This window comes from Vulpes lagopus, chromosome 23 (genome assembly GCF_018345385.1).
Source record: "Vulpes lagopus strain Blue_001 chromosome 23, ASM1834538v1, whole genome shotgun sequence".
Taxonomy (NCBI): Eukaryota; Metazoa; Chordata; class Mammalia; order Carnivora; family Canidae; genus Vulpes; species Vulpes lagopus.
In genome coordinates this window covers 27,980,867-28,007,421 of record NC_054846.1, presented here as the reverse complement: position 1 = coordinate 28,007,421, position 26,555 = coordinate 27,980,867, and the positions used below count along the sequence as shown (strand labels likewise).

Genomic DNA, 26,555 nt, shown 5'->3' with positions numbered 1-26,555 from the left:
TTTTTTTAGATACTTTTTTTTTCCAGATTAAGGAAGTTTCTTTTACTCTTGGTTTGCTGACTTTTGTTTATTTGCTTTTAATCTTGAATAGTTGTTGAATTTCATCAAAAGCCTTTTCTGGATTTATCGAGTTGATTAAATAGATCTCTATTTTATTTCTATTAATATGGTAAATTACATTGATTGCCTATCTAATTTTTAACCACCCTAAGTTTTTGGAAGAGATCTAATGTGGAGGTAAGGGTTATCCATTTGATACATTATTTGATTTTATTTGCTAATGTTAAATATTCTGCTTCTCTGTTCATGAGAGGTTTTCCTTTCCTTTTTAGGTTTTGCTTTCAAGGTCATATTGACCTCATCTAAAAAGTTGAGAAGTATACCCTCTTTCTCTCTTATTTGAAAGATTTCATGTCAGATTGGTGTTATTTCTTCCTACACGTTCAATTAAATTTACTGGTGATAGCATTTTGACCTGGAATTTTCATTGTGGAAAGGTTTTTAACTATGGATTAAAATTTTCCCATAGATAGAAAATGATTTAGGCTTTCTTTTCATTAAAAAAAAAAAACCCTACTATCAGTTTGGTAAATAGGACTTTGCTTGAAAAAATTCTATTTTTGATACAATATTTTCAAATTTTCATAAAATTGTTTATAATATCTCATTATGATCTTAATGTTTATAAGATTGGTAGGTGTCTGGGCTCCTCATTTTCATTCCTGATAGTGGTCAGGTTGCCTTTTTCTCCCATTTCATCAGGAGTCTACCAGTTTCATTAGTCTTTTCCATGAGCAATATTTTTGTTTATCCTCTCTGTTGTGTATTTGTTTTCTATATTATTCGTTTCTGTTCTTTATTATTTCCCTTATTCTACTCTCTTAGGTTTACTTTGATGATTTTTAAAAATTTATTGACTTGGAAGCTTAGATCGTGGATTTTTCAGGATTTATCTTTATGTAACATGTATATTAAGACATTTCTCTCTAAATTCAACTGTAGCTATGTACCTAAAGCTTTGGTTTATCATAGCTTCATTAACATTTAGTTAAGAACATTTTCAAATTCCCATTGTGATTTTTTTCTTTGATAAATGGGTCACAAATCAAAAAACAGAGAGATAATGGTAATTGTCTTTTTGTTATTGATCTCTAGCTTATATTTTGGCCAGAAAGCATATTCTATTTGCTATTCTTTGAAGCTGTTAAAATTGTTGAAATGTGGTTTTTGGCCTAACTTGTCAATTTTGGTAAATAGTCTGTATATACTTGAAAAGACTATATATTCTTTCATTTTGGGTACATTACCGTGTATGTGTGTTGATTAGGTGAAGTTTGTAAATCATATGTAGTTAAATCTTCTCTATTCCTACTGATATTTTTGGTCAGCTTGTTTTGTAAATTACTGAAAGAGAAGTGGTGAACATCATCTGCTATGCATTTCTGTTGTGGAATTGATACAGCATAGGGTATGTGTGTATTTTGCTATAACAGATACTGTCTTCCAAAATTATTTTTTTTAACCAATTTAGTTTATAAGTGGTATCTCATTTTATGAGAGTTCTAATTGCTTCAAATTTGGACACTTAGATTTATTTGTCTTTTTCATTGGTCTGTTCTGGTGTGAATTCAGTAAATTCAGTAGTATGGATTTAATATGCATTTTTTCTGATGACTAATGAAGTTGGGCACCTTTTCATACACTTCTTCATCATTTGGATATCCTATTTTGCAAAGTGCCTGTTTAGATTTGTTGGAGGAGATCATCAAGAGGATATGACCAGCAGTTAGTTCTTGAGCTGGACCCAGGCATTTGGAGGCTCCTTACACTCCCCATCTCTCACCCCACCCTGTCCTTGGTATGTATGTCCTACCTACTATTGTACTACTAGTGGTTTCAAGGCTGTAGCTTTGTGAGACTAAGTATTATTGAGACGATGTGTATGGTATATGTGACTGAACCCAGTTGAGTCTTGTATAGAAATGCTATAGAAACTATGGACAAGGGGCAGCCCGAGTGGCTCAGTGGTTTAGTACTGCCCTTCAGCCCAGGGTGTGATCCTGGAGACCTGGAATCGAGTCCCATGTCAGGCTCTCTGCATGGAGCCTGCTTCTCCCTCTGCCTGTGTCTCTGCCTCTCTCTCTCTCTCTGTGTCTCTCATGAATAAATAAATAAAATATTAGAAAAAAAAAGAAACTATGGACAAGCCTTGTATATACGTTCCTTTGTTTATTAAAACTACCACCTACCAATCTGAATGGTCTGCCTCTTTTTTTTCCGGTCTCTTTGCCCTCCATGTATGGGAGCCAGTTTGTGAACCAAGATTTTTTGCCCATTTTTCTTTTCTTCCTTTTCTTTCTTTTCTTCCTTTTTTCTTTCTTTCTTTCTTTCTTTCTTTCTTTCTTTCTTTCTTTCTTTCTTTCTTTCTTCCTTTCTTTTCTTTCTTTCTTTCTTCCTTTCTTTCTTCCTTTCTTTTCTTTCTTTCTTTCTTTCTTTCTTTCTTTCTTCCTTCCTTCCTTCCTTCCTTCCTTCCTTCCTTCCTTCCTTCCTTCCTTTCTTTCTTTCTTTCTTTCTTTCTTTCTTTCTTTCTTTCTTTCTTTCTTTCTTTCTTTCTTTCTTCTTTCTTTTCTTCTTTCTTCTTTCTTCTTTTTCTTTTTTAAAAATTTTATTTATTTATTCATGTTAGACACAGAGAGAGAGGCAGAGACACAGGCAGTGGGAGAAGCAGGCTCCATGCGGGGAGCCCGATGTGAGATTTGATCCCTGGACCCAGGTTCATGCTCTGAGCCGAAGACAGATGCTCAACCACTGAGACACCCAGGTGTCCTTTAGTCCATTTTTAGGTTGAGCTATTTGCTTTTTTCTTATTGGTTTGTCAGAATTCTTTATAGATTCTGGATGCAAGTTCTTTGTTGAAGATATGTATTGCAAATATTTTTTCCCACTTGGTGGCTTGCTTTTTCACTCTCCTAATTAAACTGTCAAGGAAGAGGAATTCTTAATTTTAAAGTAGTCCAGTTTATCAATATATCCCTTATAGTTAACCATTTTTGTGTCATGTTTAAGAAATCTCCATACTGTAATATCATAAAGATATATTCCAATGTTTTCTCTTAGAAGCTTTGTTATTTTGCCTTTCACATTAGGTCTAAATTTTGTTTTTGTTGGTACAAGGCAGAGATCAAGATTTATTTATCTCCATATAATATCTACTTGACACAGCACCATTTATTGAAGAGACCTTCCTTGCCCCATTGACTATAATGTTCTTTTGCCATAAACTAGGTGACTCTGTGTGTTTTTTCACTCAGTATAATTACCTTGAGATGTAGCCCAGTTGTGCGTAATAATAGTTCACGTCTTCGTATTGCTAAGTCCATGGTATAGGTGTATCACAGTTTGATCTGTTGAAGGACACTTGAGTTCTTTCCAGTTTTTGGCTCTTAGGATAAAGCTGTTATGAACGTTGAGTGTGAACATGCTTTTTCATTTCTCTGGGATAAATGCTCAAGAGAATAATTGCTGGGTAAGGGTCTATGTTGTTTAGAAAGTTGCCATACTGTTTTTCAGGTTGACTGTACCATTTTACATTCCCATCTACAATATTTTGTAACATTGTGTAACAGTTTTGTAATGTTTGACAGTATTTGGTGTTCTCACTATATATTTTTTTTTTTTTAGCCATTCTGAGAGGTACATAGTGATATTTCATTGTGGCTTTTCCCTAATGGGTAATGATGCTGAACATCTTTTCAAGTATTTATTTGCCATCTTTATATTCTTCTTCTCTTCAATGTCTTTTGCCCATTTTCTAATTGGATTGCTTATCTTTTCTATTGGATTTTGAGGATTCTTTGTATATTCTAGATACAAGTCCTAGTCATTGTTTTTCTAAGACAATGAATATACTATTAAGCCTTTTTCTTCATCTTTCCCATTTTTCACTACTTCTTTGTAAATTCATTTCTTTTTGCTTAAATACAAACTGTAAGAACTTTGAAATAGTTTAGCTGGATATAATCCTTTGCATAGAAGTTGGTTTCTTTTAGAATTTTAAAGACATTTCTCCATAGTCTTGCATATGGTGTTGAGAAGTCTCTCAGTAGTTTAAACCTTGTTATTTTACAGATTTAGCTTTTACAATGTCCTCTTCTGTGATGTTCTTATATTTTATTATGCTAGGTCTAGGGGTGAGCTTGGTAATACAGGAGGTACTTTGAGATCTTACATCTTTCTTTCATTTTTTATGTTACTTCTTTGTTCCTTCTCCTTATGTTTACTTTTTAAAAATTCTCAGGGCACCTGGGTGGCTCAGTGAGTTAGGCATATGTGACTCTTAGTTTTTGCTCACATCATGATCTCATGGGTCATGAGATTGAGTCCTGAGGCAGGCTCTGCGCTCAGCAGGGAGTCTGCTTGAAGATTCTGCCCCTGCTCTCCACTCACTCACTCTCTCTATCAAGTAAATAAATAAGTATTATTAAAAATTCTCTGAGGGCCCTAATAGGAAGATCTATATCCCACTTTCCATGTCTTATTTTAATCTCTTTATTCCTTTCTATTGCCTTCTGGGAAAGTTCCTCAATCCGACTTTCCAGGTCACTAATTTGTTCTTTGGTTCTTGCTATTCTATTCCATTCCTCTATTGAATTCTTCATTTCAACAATAATTTATACCTAGTTTCCGTTTAATTCTTTTTCATAGCAGTTTATTCTCACTTCATGTTTCTAAAATCTTATTTCCTTGAGAGAATACTTTTTAAGGTTAAGTGTTCACTTTTCCATTTTTGTGCTTCCTTTGGTAAAAGGTATTTTCATTTGTGGTCTTTGTTTCAAGGTGTTTGTGTTTTTTTATTTTTTCACAAGTTTGCCTTTTGTTGCTTTGGTGCACTTTGCTAACTTGTCCATAATATCTACCTGGAAGGAGAGGTGAAAGCCTAGACCATAGCATGCATACTTTCAGGTGAGTTTAGGGTGTGTGTGTACACGGATCCACACGTGCATGCCTATCTGAGGGCAAGGAGTCTCTCTGCCACAGTTTGGGCCCATCTCTTCTTCATGAAGAAAATGCTCTCAGATGACATTTTGTTCACCCAAACTTGAAAATTTGCCTTCACCTGTACTCATCCTTTCCATTGTCTTTCATTAAAATGAGAAGGAAGAGATGTTCCTTCTAAGTTTCTTTGCTTAATCTTTCCAAACAGTCCCTTTCAGCTTCCTCCCTGTATTTCTTCCTCTTGTTATAGTCAGAACTTGTCCATTTTCACTGTTCTAAATTCTTTCCTTTCTACTTAAACAGTCTTCAGCTCTCTGTCCTTAGTTCTCTATGGAGAATGTCATGGACATCTCCCTTTTTGTTCAATCCAAGGGTCACTCTCAGTGTTTTTCTTCCTTTACACTCTAGTATTTGTTACTGTTGAATACTTTTTTCTAAACACTCTTCTTTCCAGCCTTTTCTCCCTGTGTCCTTCTCTTGCATATTGGGGCTCCTAATTCTCCTGTCCTAGGTAGCTGTACATTGCCCATGACTGCTTTTATTGTTTACTATGGATTTATAATGATGACTCTAAAACTGTATCCTTATTATAGATCTATTTCCTGAGCTTTGTAATATCTAGCTGCCTATTTGACTAGTTAACTCTTGCTAATTCTCTGTGTTTGAGATTCCATGTTCCTTCCTCTGGCTGGCCATCCTTGACCACTCTCTTACCCCAAATTCATGTTCAGTGCCCTTCTTATTTGTCCTCACGGCACCCCGTACTTCCCTACTAACCCTTCTTGCTTCCCTATTAAGGTATAAGCTCTGTGAAGACCGGGATTATATTTGCTTCTTTTCCATGTTTCCCTAGGGCCTAGCATTATCTGATAGTTAATATTTAGTAAATATTTCTTTGTATGAATGACATTCAGACCTCTCTCTTTCCTTTTCTAGTGTCAAATACTGGTGCAGATGGAATGCTTGATTTTCCACAGACATCTCTTTTGCAACTTACCATAAAAGGAAAAAATCTTATTTCTATAGATGCTGCTGTAAAATTTGTAAAATTCGCTTTTACTTATGAGGAATGGAGTTTATTTGAATCATCAGCTGGGCAGCTGATTGATTTTCTCCAGGTAATATATACAAAACTATAATTTGTTTTTATTTTGTTAAGATGGCTTTGAATTATTAATTAACTTGTGGGATATACTTCTCTTAGAGGCAGGCTGATCCAGAGTCAAAGAAAGCAGAAAAGGATTTAACTCTTCTGATTGCAATAGAACCTCTAATCAATGTAAAGAGAAACAAAGGTTTGGTCTTTCCAATGGAAAACTACCAAGAAGGACAGTCAGCTCAAATTTATGTTAAAAAAATTGCTTTTCATGGTGAGTATTTATTTGCCTTTTTGAAAACTTAAAATTTCATCTGATAAAATACACTCTCTCTAGATGAAGTGAGAAAGAATGTTCAAGGCAGAGGAAACAGGAAGTGCAAAGACCCCGAGGTGAAAGTGTGGTTGGTTATTGAAGGAATGGCAAGGAGGCATGTATGACTGGAGTGCACTGGTGGTGTGGTGGAATTTGAGAATATGATAGGAAATGTGGTCAGAGAAATAGCTGGGTGCCAGATCCTGTAGGCTTCTAGGCCTTGTAAGGATGCTGGATTTTATTCTGCATGATGACTTTGAATAGATGAATAAGGCTCTACTTAGCTACTGTCTTGTTGGTAAGTGAGACACCAGAAGGATAGTAAATCAAAAGCCATCAATTCACATTAGCAAGGGAAGATTTGGTGGTGCCCTCTTTTCAGTGGGGGCAGTTTTTCATTCCAGCATTGTAAGTCTTAAAAGTTATTGTGTACATAACTGAAAATCTGCAACCTCTATTTTTAGACTGACGAGATGATTTAATCCCATGTGTTTTATGTTTTATAATGTTCTTAAGGCATTTTATGGTTGTTCAAGTGCAGTAAATAATTTGTACCAAATAATGATATATATTTTTTCTAGTGGTTTCTGAATAGATATTTTTGTTATTTTTATTTCAAATGCCATATTTTACATATATTTTAATATTATGAGCCTTTTTGATTCTATTTTGGATGTAGTTGGCATACAGATTGCAGATTAATGATAATAGTCTATTTTAATTGCATGAGAGCCCACTTAGATTAGTTTTTGTATAGAAATATCTTAGTAACATATTTACCCAGATACTATTTATGTCATTTTGTAGAATTTCTGTGTTTCTGTGTCTTTTCATTTTTTTTTCTTTTTTTTTCTTTTTTCTTCTTTTCTTTTTTTTCCTTTTTTTCTCTTTTTTTCTGTGTCTTTTCTATTTGAAATTTTGTAATTGATTTTTTTTGTTTCATTTTTTTTCTCTATTTTATGAATTAGATTCTAGTATGAAGACTTATGGATATTCAGAAGACATTTTCCATTTGGCAGCAACCTTGTACTCTTGTGTCTGTGCCTCTCCTCAGGTGAAATTGCTTTTTTGAATATTTTGTAATAGTGTTGAAGGAGGCTATTATACCTAATGTAAAGCCAGATTTAAAATATCACAGGAATTACAACCTGCCAGAATTTTATATTGTTTAATCATTAAATAAGAGATTGAGTCATAACGTGGCTTGTGATTTCAAGTCTGATATTGTTAATAAGTCTGATATTGATAGTAACTCCTTTTGTTCCTTTTTGGGAAATTCCTAGGCTTTATATTTCTTTCTTTTTTTTTTAAATTTTTATTTATTTATGATAGTCACACAGAGAGAGAGAGAGAGAGAGGCAGAGACACAGGCAGAGGGAGAAGCAGGCTCCATGCACCAGGAGCCTGACGTGGGATTCAATCCCGGGTCTCCAGGATCGTGCCCTGGGCCAAAGGCAGGCGCCAAACCGCTGCGCCACCCAGGGATCCCGTAGGCTTTATATTTCTAATAATGAAGGAAATAAGGCAGTCGTTTCAATTAGAGTTAACATTCTTCTTCTTCTTCTTCTTTTTAAAGATTTTTATTTATTTGAGAGAGAGACACACACACACACAGTACAAATGGGGGGGAGGGGCAAAGGGAGAAGGAGAAGCAGACTCCCTGCTGAACAGGGAGCCCAATGTGGGGTTCCATCCCCATAACCTGAGCAGATGCATAACCAGCTGAGCCACCCAGATGCCCCTAGAGTTAACATTCTTAATGAAATACTGCTTTTCATTCCATGAATATAGAAATTGGTTATTATTTGGAGTCACTTTGCACAAAATGGCCAGTGGACATGATGATTTGTGGTTATGAATGTTTAAATAAAACTAGCACAGCACTGGTGTTAACACTGAATTGCAGGGATCCTCAGGGCTTTGCTGAAGTTCCTCAGGAGCTCAGTTTGTGTAGTAACACCCTAACCTCCTTTTATTAGTTAATGTTGAGATAGAATTACATTTGAAAATTTGGTTTTACTATTCTAAAAAGAGTTTGGAAACTGCAATGATAGATCATTGTGTTAACATTTGTTCAGGGAAGTGAAACCACAGTAAGGGACTTGAGAAGTTCCACTGTTATGATGTTTTCTATTTCTTCTGGGTTTATTTAATACTTGGGACACATATTTAATTTTTGAAAGAAAGGTATTTGATAGCAAATATAATGATTATATTTAGGAGCTAACCCCAAAAATTATTTTTTATTGTTTTCAAGTTTTTATTTGAATTCTAATTATTTTACATATAGTGTAATACTGGTCTCAGGAGTAGAATTTCGTGATTCATCACTTACATATAATATCCGGTGTTCATTGCAACAAGTGCCCTCCTTCACACTTACATATAATATCCGGTGTTCATTGCAACAAGTGCCCTCCTTCATGCCCATCACCCAGTTAGTCCACCCCCCACCCTCCTCTCCTCTAGCAGCCCTCAGTTTGTTCTCCATAGTTGAGCAACTCTTATGGTTTGCCTCCCTCTGTTCTTTATTTTTCTTCTTTCCCCTGTGTTCATCTGTTTTGTTTCTTAGGTTCTACATATGAGTGAAGTCATATGGTATTTGTCTTTCTCTGACTGACTTATTTCACTTAGCATAATATACCCTATTCCATCCATGTCATTGTGAATGGCAAGATTTCATTTTTTTTTTGTGGCTAAGTAATATTCCATATTCTTTATTCATCTGTTGATGGGCACTTGGGCTCTCTCCAGTTTTGCTGTTGTTGATAATACTGCTATTTATAAACATCAGGGTGCATATGCCCCTTAGAATCAGTATTTTTGTATCCTTTGGGTAAATACCTAGTAGTGCAATTGCTGGGTCATAGGGTAGTTCTATTTGTAACTTTTTGAGGAACCTTCATACTGTTTACCACAGTGGCTGCACCAGCTTGCATTCCCACTAACAGTGTAAGAGGGTTCCCCTTTTTCCACATCCTCTCCAATATCTGTTGTTTCAGTGTTGCTAATTTTGGCCATGTTCACAGCAGTGAGGTAGTATCTCATCGTGGTTTTGATTTTATGTACCTGATGATGGACGGTGTTGAGCATCTTTTCATGTGTTCGTTAGTCATTTGTATGTCTTCTTTGGAAAAATGTCTATTCATGTCTTCTGCCCACTTCTTAACTGGATTATTTTTTTGGGGGGGTTAAACCAAAAAATTCTAATCAAGGCTGAAAAGGGCAAGGATTTTTTTTTTTTTACAATTAAGTATTTTAATGATGAACTTAGGACAGGTTTTCCAAACATCATATTTTCATTGGAGTATAGTTCTAAAAGCTAGTAATGATCATGAGTTATTAGCTAAATAGGAATCAGATGTAGTTATGTTCCAAATATGCCAAGAGGCTCCAATCTGTCATCCTTAGACTTGTTTTTTTCAAGGCCTAATAGACAAGGTTTTCTCTTGAGGACCTCTGTACTTGAGTTCAGTTGCTACATCCAGTCATAAAGGACCAACTGGGAAAACTTAGGACAAGATGATTAAACCTTCTTCAGAGGAAAGGATAGGGTGTGATGGGTTGCTCATGTCCCTTTTATGTCCAACCTGATATGGAGAGCTCTTCTGCTATTCCTGAAACTGGACCCATTTCTGTCCTGTGCCATTCTCTTGGCCATCTTTGATGTTGATCATTAGCCATCAATACCTATGAGCTTTGATTTTGTTTATTTTTATAATTTACTTTATTGTCTAAATTTTTAAAAGATTAGGTTGGAAGCATTAAAATATCCTTTTTAAAAGATTGATTGATTTATTTGAGAGAGAGGGAGAGAGAGAATGCACACACATGGTTAGGGGAGGGGCAGAGAGACAAGGAGAGAGAATCCCAAGTAGACTCCATGTTAAGCTCAAAGCCAGATGTGGCCGATCTCATAACCCTGAGATCATGACCTGAGCCGAAACCAAGAGTTGTAGGCTTAACCAAGTGCACCACCCAAGCACCCTGACATATCTTGTCTGTAATATTATCCAGTACATGGTGTTTATATTCTAAAACAGAAATAGGTAGAAATTTAGTACTTTTAATCTTACTTTTTGATTGTTCTTATAAAGATTTTATTCATTTTATTTATTTGAGAGAGAGAGAAAGAGAGTGAGAGTACAAATAGGGGGAGGAGCAGAGGGAGAGGGACAAGTAGACTTCAGAGGGAGCACAGAGCCCGACTTGGGGCTCAATCTTATGACCCTGAGATCACGACCTGAGCCAAAATCAAGAATTGGATGCTTAACCAACTAAGCCACCCAAGTGTGCCCCTTGAATCTTACCTATTTTTTTAAACTTTATATTGGAAGTATAATATATATAATGATAAACATTTTACTAGTATAAGGCTCAGTTTTCATAAATGAAACACATCCAGTTCAAGAAACAGAACATGACCAGCACCCAATAGCTCCCCCTATGCTCCCTTCCCGTCACTGACCTTACCAGGGGTACTCAATATCTTAACTCCTCTGGTTAGTTTCACCTGTTTTTTTTTTTTGTATTGTATGTAACTGGATACAAAAAATATAGACAGTCCCTGTCTTAGGATGATTTAACCTAAGATTTTTCAGTTTTACAACAGTGCACAAGCAATACGCATTCAGTAGAAACCATACTTTTAAGTTGTGAACTTTGATCTTTTTTCTGGCTGGAAATATGCAATACAATTTTCTCATGATGCTGGGCAGGAGCAGCTGTAGCTCCCAATCAGCCACACGATGATGAGGGTAAATGACAGACGCACAACTATTCTGGTTTTCATTTTCAGCACAGTATTCAATAAATTACATGAGATAGTTAACACTATATTATGAAGTAGGCTTTGTGTTAGGGAACTTTGTCCTACTGTAGGCTAATGTAAGTATTCTGAGCATGTTTAAAGTAGGTAAGGTTAAACTATGATGTTAAGTAGATTAGGTGTGTTAAATGCATTTTTGATTTATGGTATTTTAAATGTATAAATCAAGGAAGATCTATGCCTACTTTTAGTATCTCGCTTCTTTCAATTGATACTATGTTTGCAAGAGTCACCCTTATTGTTGCACGTGGTTGTATATCATTCATTTTTATTGCATAGTATTACACTGTATGAAAAGATCATAACTTATTTATACCTTCTTCTACACTTATTTATAATTTCTTCTCTAGTAACATTGCTCCTATGACCAGATGTAAAAATCTAACTTCAATTGCTTTGTCTGGATCTCTGAGGCCAAACAGTGCACTCTGGAAGAAGAGGCTACCCTTTCCCACACTTTTAATTTCTTTAGTGTCAGAAAGCCATTCTGGTCCACTTTAATAGCCCAGATCTGCACTGTTAATCCAGTATAGCTCCTAGCCAGAGTTGTTTTTTTCTAAGCCCAATTTGGGGCTTGAACTCACAACCCTGAGATCAAGACCTGAGCTGAGACCAAGAGTCAGACACCCAACCGAGTGAGCCACCCAGGTGTGCTAGGGCAAGGAAGTTTTACTACTGGATTTTAAAAAAATTATATATTCTTAGTTCATTCAATTCAATAAACATTTATTGCTCTCTGTTATGTTCCCATACAAGGTACTACGTATGTAAATTAAGTCTTAGGGCTGTCCCAAAGGAGTTCAAGGTTTGGTGTATTTTAATCATAAACTCATTATCTTTCTAGTTCAGGTATAATGAGTTATATTTTTCTTTTGAAAAGAACCAACCAAATAACTGATTTGAGAGGAGATATGTTCATTATACTCATGGTATCTATTGATATCCAGTGTGATGTTCTGTTGGTTTCTTCATGTCTCTTTCCTCCTTGTTCATATCTTTTCATAGCTTCCTACTCTCTCTTCCTTTACTAGTTCCTCCTCCTCCCCATTCTTTATTATTTTAACACACAAAATTTAAAAAGAAAGTAGTACATAAAACTTTAAAATTTGGGTAGAGCTAATTGGCTTACCTAAATATGTTTGGAACATTTCTTTTTAGAGAGGCAGAAGTGGCCTAGAGCATTCATTAAGAGTGTGGACTCTGAACTGGACTGCTTGGGTTTGAATCTTGGCTCTGCTACTTTCTATTCATTTCATCTTGGGAAAAATCACTTGATCTTTTTTTTAAAATTTTAAATATTTATTTATATATTTATTCGAGAGAGAGAGAGAGACAGACAGACAGACAAAGACATAGGCAGAGGGAGAAGCAGGCTCCCTATGGGGAGCTTGATGCAGGACTTGATCCCAGGACTCCAGGATCATGACCTGAACCAAAGGGAGACACTCAACTGCTGAGTCACCCAGGTGCCCCCCAAATCACTTACTCTTTTGCTTCAGTTTGGTCATCTGGAAAGTGAGAATGATAGTAATAGTATTCACTTCATAGGGTTGTCATGAAGATTAAATGAATAGGAGTTTTGGATAGACACAAACATTCAGTCTATTGCAGTAGGTATGTAAAGCTCTTAGAGTGTTCCCTGGCACACAGTAAATGCTATATAGCTGTATCTATATGTGTATCTTATTATTCTTACCAATTTCCTTTGCCATTTTTGTTTTCAGAATGTTCAACCTGATAAAGAAATCGTTGTGGACACGATAATGTTCCTATGGCAGAAATGCAAATTAGGAATTCAGAGGGTCAATCTGTCCAGAAATGACTATGCAAAATTCACCCAGAAAATCAGTACTAATAAAGTATTCCTTTTTGTTTCCTTTCACTTGTTTTTTAAATTATTGCTAATTTAAGTTGTGATGCATATTTCCAATCTAAATTTTCCATATTTATTCACCTGCTTAACTACCATTCTTTAAATGTGGGGCTAAAAAATAAATAAATAAATGTGGGACTGACTGAGCCTTTCTTTTAAGCATATTTTCTGCACTTCTGCAATTTGGTTTTGTGGAGTAGGAAGGTATTTCAGATTTTTAAGGGGAGTAGGAAGGTATTTCAGATTCTTCGTATTTTGAAGGTTACATGAACTTGGGTGAGTTAAGAAGGTTAGTAATAGAAAATATAAATAGAAAAGGGTTTTTTTTCCTGCACTAATATATTAAGACTATTTCAGAGAGCTCTTACATGGAAAGGAGAAAGTTGAGCAGATGAATACTAAAACCCAGAAACTTAGGAAGAGACATTTTAACAGTAACATACTGGATGTGTTGTAAATAGGGTACATGGGCTTGGTTTTACCATGTACTCTGAAAAAGTAATGAAATGAAAAAGTAATGCTGTTTCCTCATTTTAGTTCCCAAAGTCTGATGGCTAATTTTATGTGCTAAGCTTTGGGGATATAGGCATGAAAGATAGCTTCCAAGACACCTAGCATGTGGCCTGAAACACCTGCTTCTCCTTCACTATTTTGGAGGACTTTGATACTGATCCTAACAACTGCTTTGTGAAGGCAGAATGAGAACTTTGAGCATACTGATAATCTTTACTGATACTTTAAAAAAATTTATAATTTTAAAAAATGATAAATTTTCCATTATGGCTATTGATATGCAGATTATAAGCTTAGGTGAACCTTCTTTATGAGTTTATATAAATAAACTGATTAGGATTGATTGGGATCTTAATCAAATAAATTGATTAGGATCATTGATCTTTATAATTAAGATGTACTAATAAGGGAGTATATACCTAACATTCCCGTATGTTTAGAAGATGATGACTTCATGGATGTCCTAAGTTAAAAAAAAATATGACTTTACAATGTAATGTACTTTTAATTGATTTTGCTGTATGTTTTCTCTTTTTAGTGGGTTTATCTTCTGTGGCAGATAAATGAAGTAATTCACTGCTATAAAATGGAAGACATTGACATTGTGGTGGTGGCAGAGGTTACGCTGAGATTAAGTGAAATATTGGAGTTATTAGGAAACCCACAAAAAAAATTTAAAAAATCTCTAGGTAATGAAATGAGTGAAAAAATATGAAGTTATCAATATACATAAACACATATGAATGTATAAGTATGAATTGGCATAAGGAATAACTAGTGTTAATGGAAACCAGGCATTTCAGTACTGTGCTTCCTTGATGGTTTATAACCAAAGATAGAAATAATATAGATTTAACTGGGGGGATGTTAAAAAGAGGTTATATGCTCTATGGTTCCGTGGCATATAAGTGACTTTTGCCTTCCCCTTATTCATGTATTCTCCTTCTCCATTCCTTGTTACCACTTTCACCTCTCTTCTGCTTTCCCATTCTTCCTTTTTTATTGTTCTCTCCTCCCTTTTATCTCCTTTCCTCCTCTGCCACTTCCTAGCAGAACATGCTGCATGAAGGAGGGGATTATGTTTTGCTTGCCATTGTATTTTTGGTAGCCATCACACTGCCCCACACAGACCGGGAACTTGAATAATGTCTGTTGAATGAATCTGTGTTCTACGTTTTATCTCCTTTTTAATTCTCTCCTCTCTTGGGATTCCCTCCTTTTAAAATTTGTTGTCTTCATTTATTTTGTTTCTCCTTTTCTTTTTCTCCTTTCCTGTTGCCTTCCTCGTTTTTGTTCTCATTTCCCACCCACTCCATCCTCTCCCTGCTCCAGCCCCTTTCTGCCAGCATTCTTCTTCCAGAAGTTTCCTTCTCTCACAGGGCAGCCTTATGCTCTGACCACCTTCAGTGGGTCGTTAACCCCAGAACTGTCTGTTTTATAAGGTACATCATATGTAGGGAGTGAGGTCAGAGTGTGGTTAGTAGGCGTTTACTTCCCTACTTCACCCCTCTTATAGAGCGTGTATGACATTTGAGGGACTCTGTAGTAAAGTCATTATTGCTATAACTGTTTTCCCGGAGATGTGCTGATCTGGATCTGCTGTCCGGGGTTGCTGAGTGTGGCTTTAGCAGGTCGAATTTTAGAGCCTCGGTTCTCAAATTTTGATTGGCATCAGTATCACTTGGGAACTTGTTAAAAATACAAAGGCCCAGATTCTATCCTACTTCATCTAGCCTGAGACTTTCTAGTCTTTATTACTTTATCTGGTGATTTTTTTTTAAAGATTTTGTTTATTTATTTATGAGAGACAGAGAGAGAGAGAGACAGGCAGAGGGAGAAGCAGGCTCCATGCAGGGAACCTGATGCAGGACTCAATCCCAGGACTCCAGGATCATGCCCTAGGCGGAAGGCAGACACTAAACCGCTGACCCACCCAGGGATCCCCAATATCTGGTGATCTCAGTGTACATCAAAGTTTGAGAACTACTGGTTAAAGATGTCTGACTATCTAATACATTCAATGGTCTGTAGTCCTATTTTTTTAAATGTCCTCTCCTTAAACGCTTTTCCCTTTTTTAAAACTTTTATTATGCAGAATTTCAAATATAGAAATAAGTTACAATGTACCTATTATCCAGAACATTTTGCTAATCTTATTTAATTTCTTTTTGTAACACAGTTTTTCCCTCTGGAGTGTTTTAAAGCAGACATCATGTCATTTCACCAGCAAATACCCCAATGTGTGTGTGTGTGTGTGTGTGTGTGTGTGTGTGTTGGTTTGTCTATGTAACAGATAAAGATTTTGTTTTGTTTTGCAAAATTATAATGCCATTATTATTATACTTTACAAAATTAGAGGAAAATTCCTGTGTCCCTGATTGTATTAAAAATATCTTAGATTAGGGACACCTGGGTGGCTCAGTGGTTGAGCATCTGCCTTTGGCTTAAGGTAAGATCCCGGACTCCTGGGATCGAGTCCCACATTGGGTTTCCTGCATGGATCCTGCTTCTTCCTCTGCCTATGTCTCTGCCCCCCACCCCCGCCTTCCCCCCTCTCTCTCTCTGTGTCTCTCATGAGTAAATAAATAAAATTTAAAAAAATATCTTAGGTTGGTTTGTTCCAATCAGGATCCAAACAAGCCCATATATTTTACTTTCTTACATTTTTCTTGAGTCTCTCTTTCTAGTCTATAACAGTTCCTTTCCTCCTCCTCTTTTCAAGCCATTTATTTTTTGAAGACACTGGTTCATCACCTTTTAGGGTTCCTCACATTCTGCATCTGGCTGTTTGTGTCTTTGTGGTGTTAACTTGTTTCTCTACCTGGCAGTTAGATCTAGAGGCTTGCTTAGATTCAAGTGATATCTTATCAAAAAGATTTTTTGCCAATATCTTATACATTTGGCAAGAATACTTCATAGGCGGTGCTGTTCAGTCCCTGCTGTGTTGAATCAGAAGGCATATAATGCCTAATTATCCCACAGGCTGTGTTATAAAGACTTACCAGTGAGTTTAGCTATTGTTAGCCTGACCTTTCTCCTAGGTTGTTTTCCCTAGATATAGATTCTGAGACAAGTTGTTGAGTGAAGTAGTTTATTTAGGATATTATCCAGAGAAGCAGGGTTGTGGTGTGGTGGAGTGAGACAGAAAAGGAAAGGAAGGCAATACAAGATATAGTAAGTTAAGGAGAAGGCCACTGTTGTAGGTAGGGCTTATGACCATGAGAGACCTGGAGAACCTGCCCCAGAGAGCTGGGAGATTGAGATATTTATACAACTTATATCTGTCATTCGTTGAAGGCTACCAGAGGAGTGAGTGAGAAGCCAAAATGGGCTTCTAACTTCCGTTGTTCCTTCTGCACTTATTATATTGAATTCTTAAGTGAAGAACTTATTTCATCAACTATTACTCTGATTATTTTTGATTGTGTGGTAGACGTTATATTTGCTGAATATTTTATAGAGATAATTTGAAGCATTAGATAAGGTTAATGTTCTTCCAGAGAAGATTTATGCTTCCTTTTACTAGATGCATGAAGATACTACAACTCCAGGATCCCATTAGTCCAGTTTGAGAGATTAAGATAATTTAAAGCTGAGATGCATTCTTGTTGACTTATTTTCCATTTACCCTGACTCCAAGGATACAGCCCCTTCTGGCTTCTCACCCTGGTGGCCTTGGATACTAACCTCTGTTGCTTTAGTTCTCAGGGCTGTCAGAAGCATCACTCAGCTTCTCAGCTTTCTTCTCCAGAATTGACGAGAGAGTCCTCAGTTGGGAAGGTAGCTCTAATGCTCTTCTATATTATTCCCTGGGCACTCTTCCCAAGATCAAGATGATACTCTTTTCTCAAGATCCTGGCTCTATATTTATATTTTCATGATCTTCTTTGCTTACAGGTGAAGAAAAAATTTTTTTCCAGCTTTTCTAGTGGGCTCTAGTTAGGAGAATTTTTCCAGGTTACCTGTTGTTGAAAGCAAAAGGCCCAATGATTACTTTTTTTTTTTTTTAAAGTCTATTTCTTATTCAATTTTATTTTTTATTTTTTTACTTATTTCTTTTGTGAGACTATTGTTTTGTTGTATTTTACACTAATTATAAATGAACTAAATGCAATTTACTGATTGTTTGCTAAAATGTTTCATTTTTAAAATAGTAATCAATATTGGAACATTATCCATTTATAAATAGAAAAAGCTACATTTATGTAGTGAGGAGTTGTCACCATTTAGGTATATAAATTCTTAGAACTTTCCAACATTGTTATTATCATCATCTTATTAGCACATAAAGCACAAAGTACAAGTTGTTCTTGTGTATTAATCATGCCAATCTGATTCAAAATGTTTATTGGACTGTTTATTAAGTAATGCATTATTTAGTTTAAATTATTTATTTATTTGAGAGAGAGAGAGAGAGAGAGAGAGAGAGAATGAGAGAGAGAAAGCAAGAATGGGCAGAGGGAGTGGGAAAAGAAGACTCCCCACTGAGCAGGGAGCCCAACGTGGAGCTCAATCCCAGGACCCTGAGATCATGACCTGAGCTGAAACGATACTTAACCAAATGAGGCACCCAGGTGCCCCTTTAGTTTAAATTATTAAATATATTTTCAAATAGGAAACTAGCATTATCATATATTTATAATTTATATTCCTTTAACTCAAACCAGCCTTCTCTGATATTTGTCCAAATTCATAAGGCTTTTACATTGTTTTATGAATGCTTTTCAATAGACATTACAGACTAGAAAGACCAGTCTCTTTACCATAATATTACCTTGTTAATAATATTTTTAATTGTTTTACTGTAAGATCTTAAATTAACTTCTGTAAAACCAAAATTAACTTATATAAAGACATAAAATTAACATATAAAAACAAAATTTAATTATATGGAAGAAATAGCTTAGTGTTTTGTCAACTTCTAAGTGTTGAATCATTTATAAAATCATGAGTCATTAAAAGGGCAACCAATTTAGCATAACATTTTTTAGGATTGTGATTAACTGCATGTTTACATTTTTTCCTTCCTCTGGTCCTTCCTTCTTTGCCTGTTTCTTCTTTCCTACCCTCTCCTCCTCTTCCTGCTTACCCTTTTTTCCTCCTTTCTTCTTCTCTTCCCTCCTTTTTTCTCTTCTGTTCCTTCCATTTCTTCCTTCTTTCTTTTCCTTTTTTCCGCCCACAGAGATATCTTTCAGGAAAGGAACTAGTGAATTCCTTGGAGTTTTGAAAGGGAGCGTGGACGTTCTTCCCATATTAAAGGTATTGCAGAAATATTTTAGAAAATACAGTTAAAAACATGAATTTAGATTTTCAAATGATATTAAGTTTATAAATGTGTAATGGTTAATTATAGAAATAATTTTGAATATTTAATATTTGAGAATTTATAGTTTCTATCTACATTGAAAACTAGGGGGCATTTTCTACCTTTTGCTTTCACTGTAGAAAAAATCCCAATCAGCTTTAAAAATAACCTAGTAAATTATCTTAAAAGAATTACTGTTGGAGTTTTGAATGTGTTATGGTTCATAGTCTCATAAAGCAGAGATGTCCTGCTCAGCATATTCCTCTGACAGATTCAATAAGTTATTACCTGTTGAAAATACACTTAGAATAGTCCCTGGCACATGGCAAGTTCTTAGTAATTGTTACCTTAAGAGAATTTTTTTTAAAGAATTTATTTATTCAGGAGAGATACAGAGAGAAGCAGAGATTAGACAGAGGGAAAAGCAGGCTCCCCACAGGGAGCCTGATGTGGGACTTGACCCGGGACCGGAATCATGCCCTGAGCAAAGGCCAGACGCTCAACCACCCAGGTGTCCTGGCCTTTCCTCTTCTTGATTATGTTTTTCATAAAATATTTGAATTATTTCTGTCCATCGAGGATTGTGTTGTTCTGTAGATCTGAATGGGAGTCTCGGGAACCACGTCATATATGTTATAAACATTCTTTTATTTATAGACAAGAACTAGAATAGCATTTTGCCAAGTCTGTCCTATGTGTTGCTAATACTATGCCTCAGAAAAGGATGCCAGAGTCAGGTAACTTTGGGTGACTCTGGATTAAGCGCAATACGTTCTTTACTGTAAGTCTTCTAAGAGGCATTCATTTGCTTATGAGCATTGTGGTTTTCCAAGAAGAGATGGAATACTATATATTCCATTATTTGAAAATAAAATCCATTTTACCCCTTATGGAATAACTACTTAAGACATTAGTGCTTGTGGACTACTGTTGAAAAATACGTTTCTATAGAGGAAGCCAGTGATCTGTATTTTTGTTTGCCTGATTAATTAAAAAACTATAATTTTAAATTACAAAAGTTGTATTAACATTAGAGGATATTTAGAGATATAAAAAGGGGAGAAAATATGTAATTTCACTATATGGATTGAAATATTTTTTATATTCTCTTCTAGTCTTTTTAATATTTTTTAGCATAGCAACATTTTGATGTTTTTTCCTATCATCACTTCGCTTGGCACTTTTCCTGTTGCAAAATGTTAATACTCATAATTGCTGTATATTCTCTGAAAAATCAATTTGAAACATAAGACATAAAATTATAAAGAATGTTATAAGGTAGGCCCAATTCCTGTTGTGAAACAATACCTTGTTAGTACAGTTGAAACTCTTCCACTAACCCCTTTGATCATATCACCTTTCCTCCTGCATAGCAGCAACTGGTATTCTAAATATAATGATGATAAATTTCAGGCATACTTTTATTACATATGTGTGTATTCCAGGAAGTAAGGAGTATTGCTTTTAAATATTTATATAAATATGTGTGTGTGAGAGATAGTGTGTGTATTCTTCTGCAGCTTGCTTTTTATCCCAGTATTGTGTTTGTGAGATTTACTCCAGTTGATTTGTATAGTCATCTTGATGATTTTTGCTGCTGTATCCAAATTGCTCATGGTTGCATGCAGTAAGTAGATTTGACCTTAGGTGTGTTGCTGTCAACATTCATGCATTTAGTCACTATGGTACATTGCTTTTTGATTAAAAAAAAAGTGTCTTCGGGATACTGGTATAAAAGATATTTTTTAATGCATAAAATATAACTGGGTACCAATCAAATATCATGAATATAGTGGAGGACTGGTGGATCATTCTGAATTTACTTTCCTTTAATTATAGGTTTTAAGGGATGTAATTTTGAGTTCTTTATGTAATATTGTGTCTTAAGAGAGCTAGAGTTGAGAAATCTTAAATTGGGAACAGTAAATTCAAATTCACAAGAAATTGAGGAGGCTTATTTATAATAGCTGCCAGTACTTTTTCCAGGGATCTTATAGTGCTTGCTAAATATACAGCTTCCTATTTTCCACTTTAGGCATATTGGATTATAATTTACAATTTTGGAGTCTTAAAAGTTTATAATTCCAGGTATTTTCCTCTTAAAATCCCCCAGGTAGATTCTTAAGGAAACTAGAATTTCAGAATCACTGGCTGAGTGGGCCAGTACTTATTCTCTGAGGCTTCATAGGGCAGGAATAAAAACAGTAGTAGAAGTTACAAAGTGCTGGATTTTGGCTTCAGGTGGAAAATTTCTGGCAGTTAGAGCCACTAAATAAAATGTGTTTCATAGAAGGTGGCAGTTTTCCCAAATGAAGAAGCTGAAGACCCTTTATGAACTATTGCTACTCTTATTTAAATTAGAAAAATGTACCCTTTCCTTGATATGATTTATTACTATCCTCTGGAAAATTGTCAGAATGAACATACAAGTTTATGATGACAACAGCATGAATGGCACCCCCTAAAATTGTGCAATAGGTAACCTGCCCAGCTGTACTGTGGCATATGGTAGACGTAATACAAGTGGTTCATTGGTATGACCTAAGGGCACAATGCTTGGTGTTGGAAGACCCAGAGTGGAATCTAATATTGACTATGTGATCTTGAACAGATTATTTCATCTGTTTGAAAATAAATGTCCTCATCTGTAAAATAACAGTAGAACATATTCTACCGATATTATTTAAGTTATATCATTTAAATGAGGTATTAGTAATGTTACAGAAACCGGTACCTGGCATGTGGTAGCTACTCAGTTTTTCTCTTATGTTTTATGTAGAGCACTGAATCTTAACCTAGGGTCTCAGATCCATCTGGAGTGAAGTGGAGAGAAGGAGTGAGAATTTATTGTAAGGAGAATCCAAAATCTGTATGCTCACCTATCAGAAATTGTAGGCAGGATGAATTATGTACCTTGCATATATACATACAGCTCTTTAAAAAATGAGGTGTTTATTGTGATTACATTCAAAATTTATTTAAAGGTTTACTAAATGCATAGCATCTATTTCTTTCAATAAACGTATTATAAAATTAAAATAATTAATAGGTATCTGCTTCATAGGATAATGGCATTTAAAACATTTATTATGTTTAGCTCAGTATGTAGAAGATAGTTTAATTAGATGTTAGTTATGATAATGACAAAGATAACAAAGGTGATAGTGATGGTGGTGATGTTGATGATAGAATATAGGTATATGTGGGGGGAATGTTTGAAATTTTTTGGTGTTAAAAGGGCATCTTTAGAGACTTCTGTTTCTGGCAAAACAGCAAATCAGGTAAGGTGAAAACCCTCTTGCTACAAAGCACCTAGAAATTTTGGACAGAATTGAACAAATATCCTCAAACACATTGTGAAGCTCACAAGAAAGTAAGATAAATTCTAGGGGCCAAAATAAAAGGGGAACTGGAAACTAGAATGGTCATTTTATGAGTAGATGCTGCAGTTGGTTGATAGGCTCGGTTACCAAAAAGCTCAGGTTAACAGCCATCTAGTGACAAGATATGAGGCTTGGGCACATGAAAGATGGGGGTTTGGAACTGAGACTCACACATTAAAATTATAACTTCCAAAAGACCACATTCTAGAGAAGGGAGACCTGAAAAAAAACCCATTTGCCTATTTGTATGGGGAAGTTTCTCAACATGGGTAGTGAGAGGTGGGTGGGTGGGAAGAAAGTCTTTCTTCCTAACGATTTATAACCTTGGGCCAGCCTTCACATAGGTCTGTTATTTGACTTTATATTAATTGAGTTGCATGAGACCTTTCCTATGTCTGTGATTCTTGAATGGAGATATACATCTATATACTTTGGAATGGATGTGTGTAATCAAATCGTATATATTCCAGGAACACAAGGATGATTTAACATTAGAAAATCTAATGCGATACACCACATTAGCAGATGAAAGGAAGAAATATGACTGCCTCACTAGATAAAAAGATGCAACAACAGCATTTGACAAAAATCAACACCTATCTTAAAAAAAAAAACAACCCAAAACACAACTTGTAAGTCAGGAATAGAGGAGAATTTCTATATCCTATAAAGGGTATCATTCAAAGACCTGTAATGAATGTTACACTTATAGTAAAAGATTACAAGCAGTCCTTTTATACTGAACTAACAACATAGAGTATCTATTCTGTTTAATATGTCCTAGACTTCTTAGACAGTCAGCTGCGAAAGAAAAGAGAAAAAAAGGCATAAGGACTGCAAAGCAAATACCAACCTTGACTTGATCCCTAGACTAGTACAATGCATTGTATACATTTTTAGTAATAGGAATCTAAATACTTATCTGAAGAGTGGATAAATAGATTGTGACATATTCCTCAGCATAGCACCATTTCATTGTGGCTGTGAGGATGAGTGAATTAGTGTGGGCTTGAACTAGAGTCAGCTTTGCATCACTGCCATTCCCCTTCTTTAGCCACCTTTGTGTCACAGGGGAAAAGCTGGAACTGCATTTCCTAGCATCTCATTTCCATGTGGTTCTACCTTAGTCTTCCGATGAAGCACATTTGCATGAATTTATAATGAAGGGAAGACAGAGTTCTTATTTGGCAGTGGCAGATGGAAGAAGTTAATTGACCAGCCCTGCTGAGCAAGCTCTTGCAATTCGCTTGATCTGGTGTAGCAGTCACTTGTGGTGGTTGTCAGCCACCTCCTTGATTCTTAGATTCACAGAGGCTTCTGCATGCAGCAGACTTGTCACTGGCAGCTTTCTTGGCCTTTGCTCCCCCTGGCTTTCCAACAGTGACAGACACCTCTAATTCTGTGTATCAAATCCCTTTCTGCTTAAGAGTATCTAGAGTTGTTCTGTGTTGTTAACCAAACTCTGACACATTGAGTTGCATATACCAGCATGAAAAAGTTTCAACAACATATGTTTGAATGTATAAAGTGGATTGCAAAATTTTCTGACAGAATTAAAAGATATGCAGGCAGTACTGCATATTGTTAATGGATACACACATTGTAAAAGTTTAAAAACACACAAAAGAATGGTAAATACCAAAGCACAGTAGCTTTTTTTAGGAGCAGAGAAAAGGATTGTCATTGTGGACAGTCTATAGAGGATTTCAGTTATCTCCATGTTTGTGCTTGCTTTATTTCCTAAAAATTTTCTCGAGAAATATGGGAAATTTGGAAGTTTGAACAAAGCTGATGCCTTTTATATTATTTTATATTTGTTTCTCTGTGAGAATAATTAGAATGAAAAGGTATTTCGTGAAATACAATGAAAATCATGATATATGCAATGAAAATCATGATATATGCCATTGGATTTGATGGCCTCCACATCTAAATTTCCAGCTCTGAGATTTAAAAAACAAACTTTCAAAATGAAATGTGTGAAAATGACAAATTTTGTGAGTTATATTTTAAAAATTTACCTATACATTTGGTACACTCAGAATTTTGAAAACCATAAAAGGAAGATATATACATGTTTATAAAAAGTTTAACTTATAATCGGAAAAATGATGAAATGTATTTATTATTTCACTTTTATCAATAGTACTCCACATTTAATCAAAGACATACATTTAGTAAAAAATATAACATTGTTGATATTGGATAGACTCTTTAAATTTGTCACTTGGTTTGAATTATTATAAAAGAAGTTTGGAATCGTATATGATTTTCTCTTAAGTGTTATATTTCTGTTTTGTTTATAAAATTACTTTAGAAGAAACCTGTGGAACAGTTATTTTTGGCCTATGAACTTCTTGACAAAGCAATTGATGGAATAAATTTGAATTGCATGTTAAGTACTTTGCCAGATGGATCATCAGTGATTGACCATTGCTATACCAAGGTAAATGGGAAACTCTTACATGAGTTTTAAGTGTTACTTAGCTAGGAAGAGGGCTGGCTTCACACATAGGTGTGTAAAGCATGATTTATGGTGACCTTGCTCTCATAGACCGGAAATCTCTTCCTCTCTTGCCAGAAGAAATCAAGAAGAGTGAGGAGTCTCTCACTCCTCAACAATAACAAATAAATTTGTTATTAAAGAGGCCACTGTATTGAAAAGCATGTTTATTAGCATGTGAATCAGATTGCAAAGAGTTGAGAGTGAGCAGAATTTAGTGGCTTAGTGTAAAATGATAACTTGAGTGATAATTAGGATAGAGCTATTTTTAGTATGTTTTGATAACTGTATTTTGTTTTTATTTTTACTTCAATTCTACCAAAGTACACCCAGGATATAGATGGAGACATTTGCAAACCAGTCACACCAAATACTTTCATGATGGATTTGCATCTTGAACTAATTCAAGCCCAGCACCATATAGCTGTTGTGCTTCTTGACCAATTGCAAGGTAGTAGTCCTCAAAACATATAATTTGTTCTGCATCAATTTTAAGATGAGTTCAAGAATAGAATCAATTTAATTTGTAAATTATGTTCTTGTTGACTATTTTCCAGATAAATTTCATTCTTTTCTTTTCCCTGATTACTATCAATAGATACCTTTCATTATTGCTTTATAACTCACATAGCAAATCCCTTGGTACACATCCAAAAAATTAAATTGATTTTGTTTGAGGTGTAGTAAATTATCAATATTTTGTTAATTCAATCTATATATAATTATTGAGTGCCTACTAAGATCTCAGAATCATATTGTGTTTGGTATAAATAAGATACAGCCTCTAATTTTGAGCTTCTAGATAACTAAGCCAATTGTAACAGTTGAGCTTAATAAATGTTAACAAGTAGACTCAGAGTATTTGGGCACACAGAAGAGGAGTATCTTTAATGAACAAGAGTCAGGGATGGCTTCCTGGGAGAAGTGATAGTTGACTAGAAGGCTAGTAAATATCTTTATGAAGAAGATCGAAAAGGAAACAGTTATTTGGATGCAGAAAATAGCCTTTAGCAAGCTGGAAAGCAAATGATTGGATGGTGCAATTTAGGAACTGCTGGAATTCTCTTATGGCCAAAATGAAGAGCACACTTGAGAGGATGACACAGATAAGCCTACTGATATAGATCACAGTTAAATTTTGAATGGCTAAGAGATTTATATTTATCCTGGAAGCAACTGAAGAACTTAGACATCTTTAATAGTAATGTCAGAGCACACATGATTTGGATCTAAATTATTTTGGCCTCATTATTAAAAAGGTCAAAACATTTTTTAAAAAGATGTCAATAGTAATACTAGTGTACATACAGATAATACATTTACTTGAGTTTCAAAATAAAATTTAACATTATTATGTATAAAAACTGAAGTTAAATTTTGATAAAGCCAAGTTATGTTTGGCATGATTATATAGCCAGTATTTATTTAACAACTACTTCATTATAAATTACTCATTATAGAATAGAACTAAGTGTTCCATTCTAATATGACCTCTGATTTCTGTCTAAAGCATTCTAATTTGAAGGGATACATGCTCCCCAATGTTTATAACAGAAGCATTATCAACAGTAGCCAAATTATGGAAAGAGCCCAAATGTCCATCAAATGATGAGTGAATAAAGAATATATATATATACTTACACACACAGTGGAATATTACTCAGCCATAAAAAGAATGAAATCTTGCCATTTGCAATGATTTGGATGGAATTAGAGTGTATTATGCTAAATGAAATAAATCAG

General features: G+C 35.1%; 1 protein-coding gene across 11 annotated transcripts in view; it reads left to right on the top strand.

Annotated features, from left to right (window-relative positions):
- The window catches only part of CFAP54 (cilia and flagella associated protein 54), a 300,555-nt gene that overhangs the window by 32,222 nt on the left and 241,778 nt on the right, over nt 1-26,555 (top strand). For 10 of the 11 annotated variants that reach the window (XR_005985335.1, XM_041739196.1, XM_041739192.1 and 7 more), the window contains 8 exons: nt 5,932-6,113; nt 6,200-6,365; nt 7,376-7,461; nt 12,960-13,094; nt 14,160-14,310; nt 18,804-18,880; nt 24,627-24,755; nt 25,137-25,263. Coding sequence is in view for 10 of the 11 variants with exons in the window: in XM_041739196.1 (XP_041595130.1) it covers nt 5,932-6,113; nt 6,200-6,365; nt 7,376-7,461; nt 12,960-13,094; nt 14,160-14,310; nt 18,804-18,880; nt 24,627-24,755; nt 25,137-25,263 (1,053 nt within the window). In the remaining variant the exon portion in view is untranslated. The remainder of the gene's footprint in view (nt 1-5,931; nt 6,114-6,199; nt 6,366-7,375; nt 7,462-12,959; nt 13,095-14,159; nt 14,311-18,803; nt 18,881-24,626; nt 24,756-25,136; nt 25,264-26,555) is intronic. The other variant, XM_041739195.1, reaches the window with a different exon arrangement.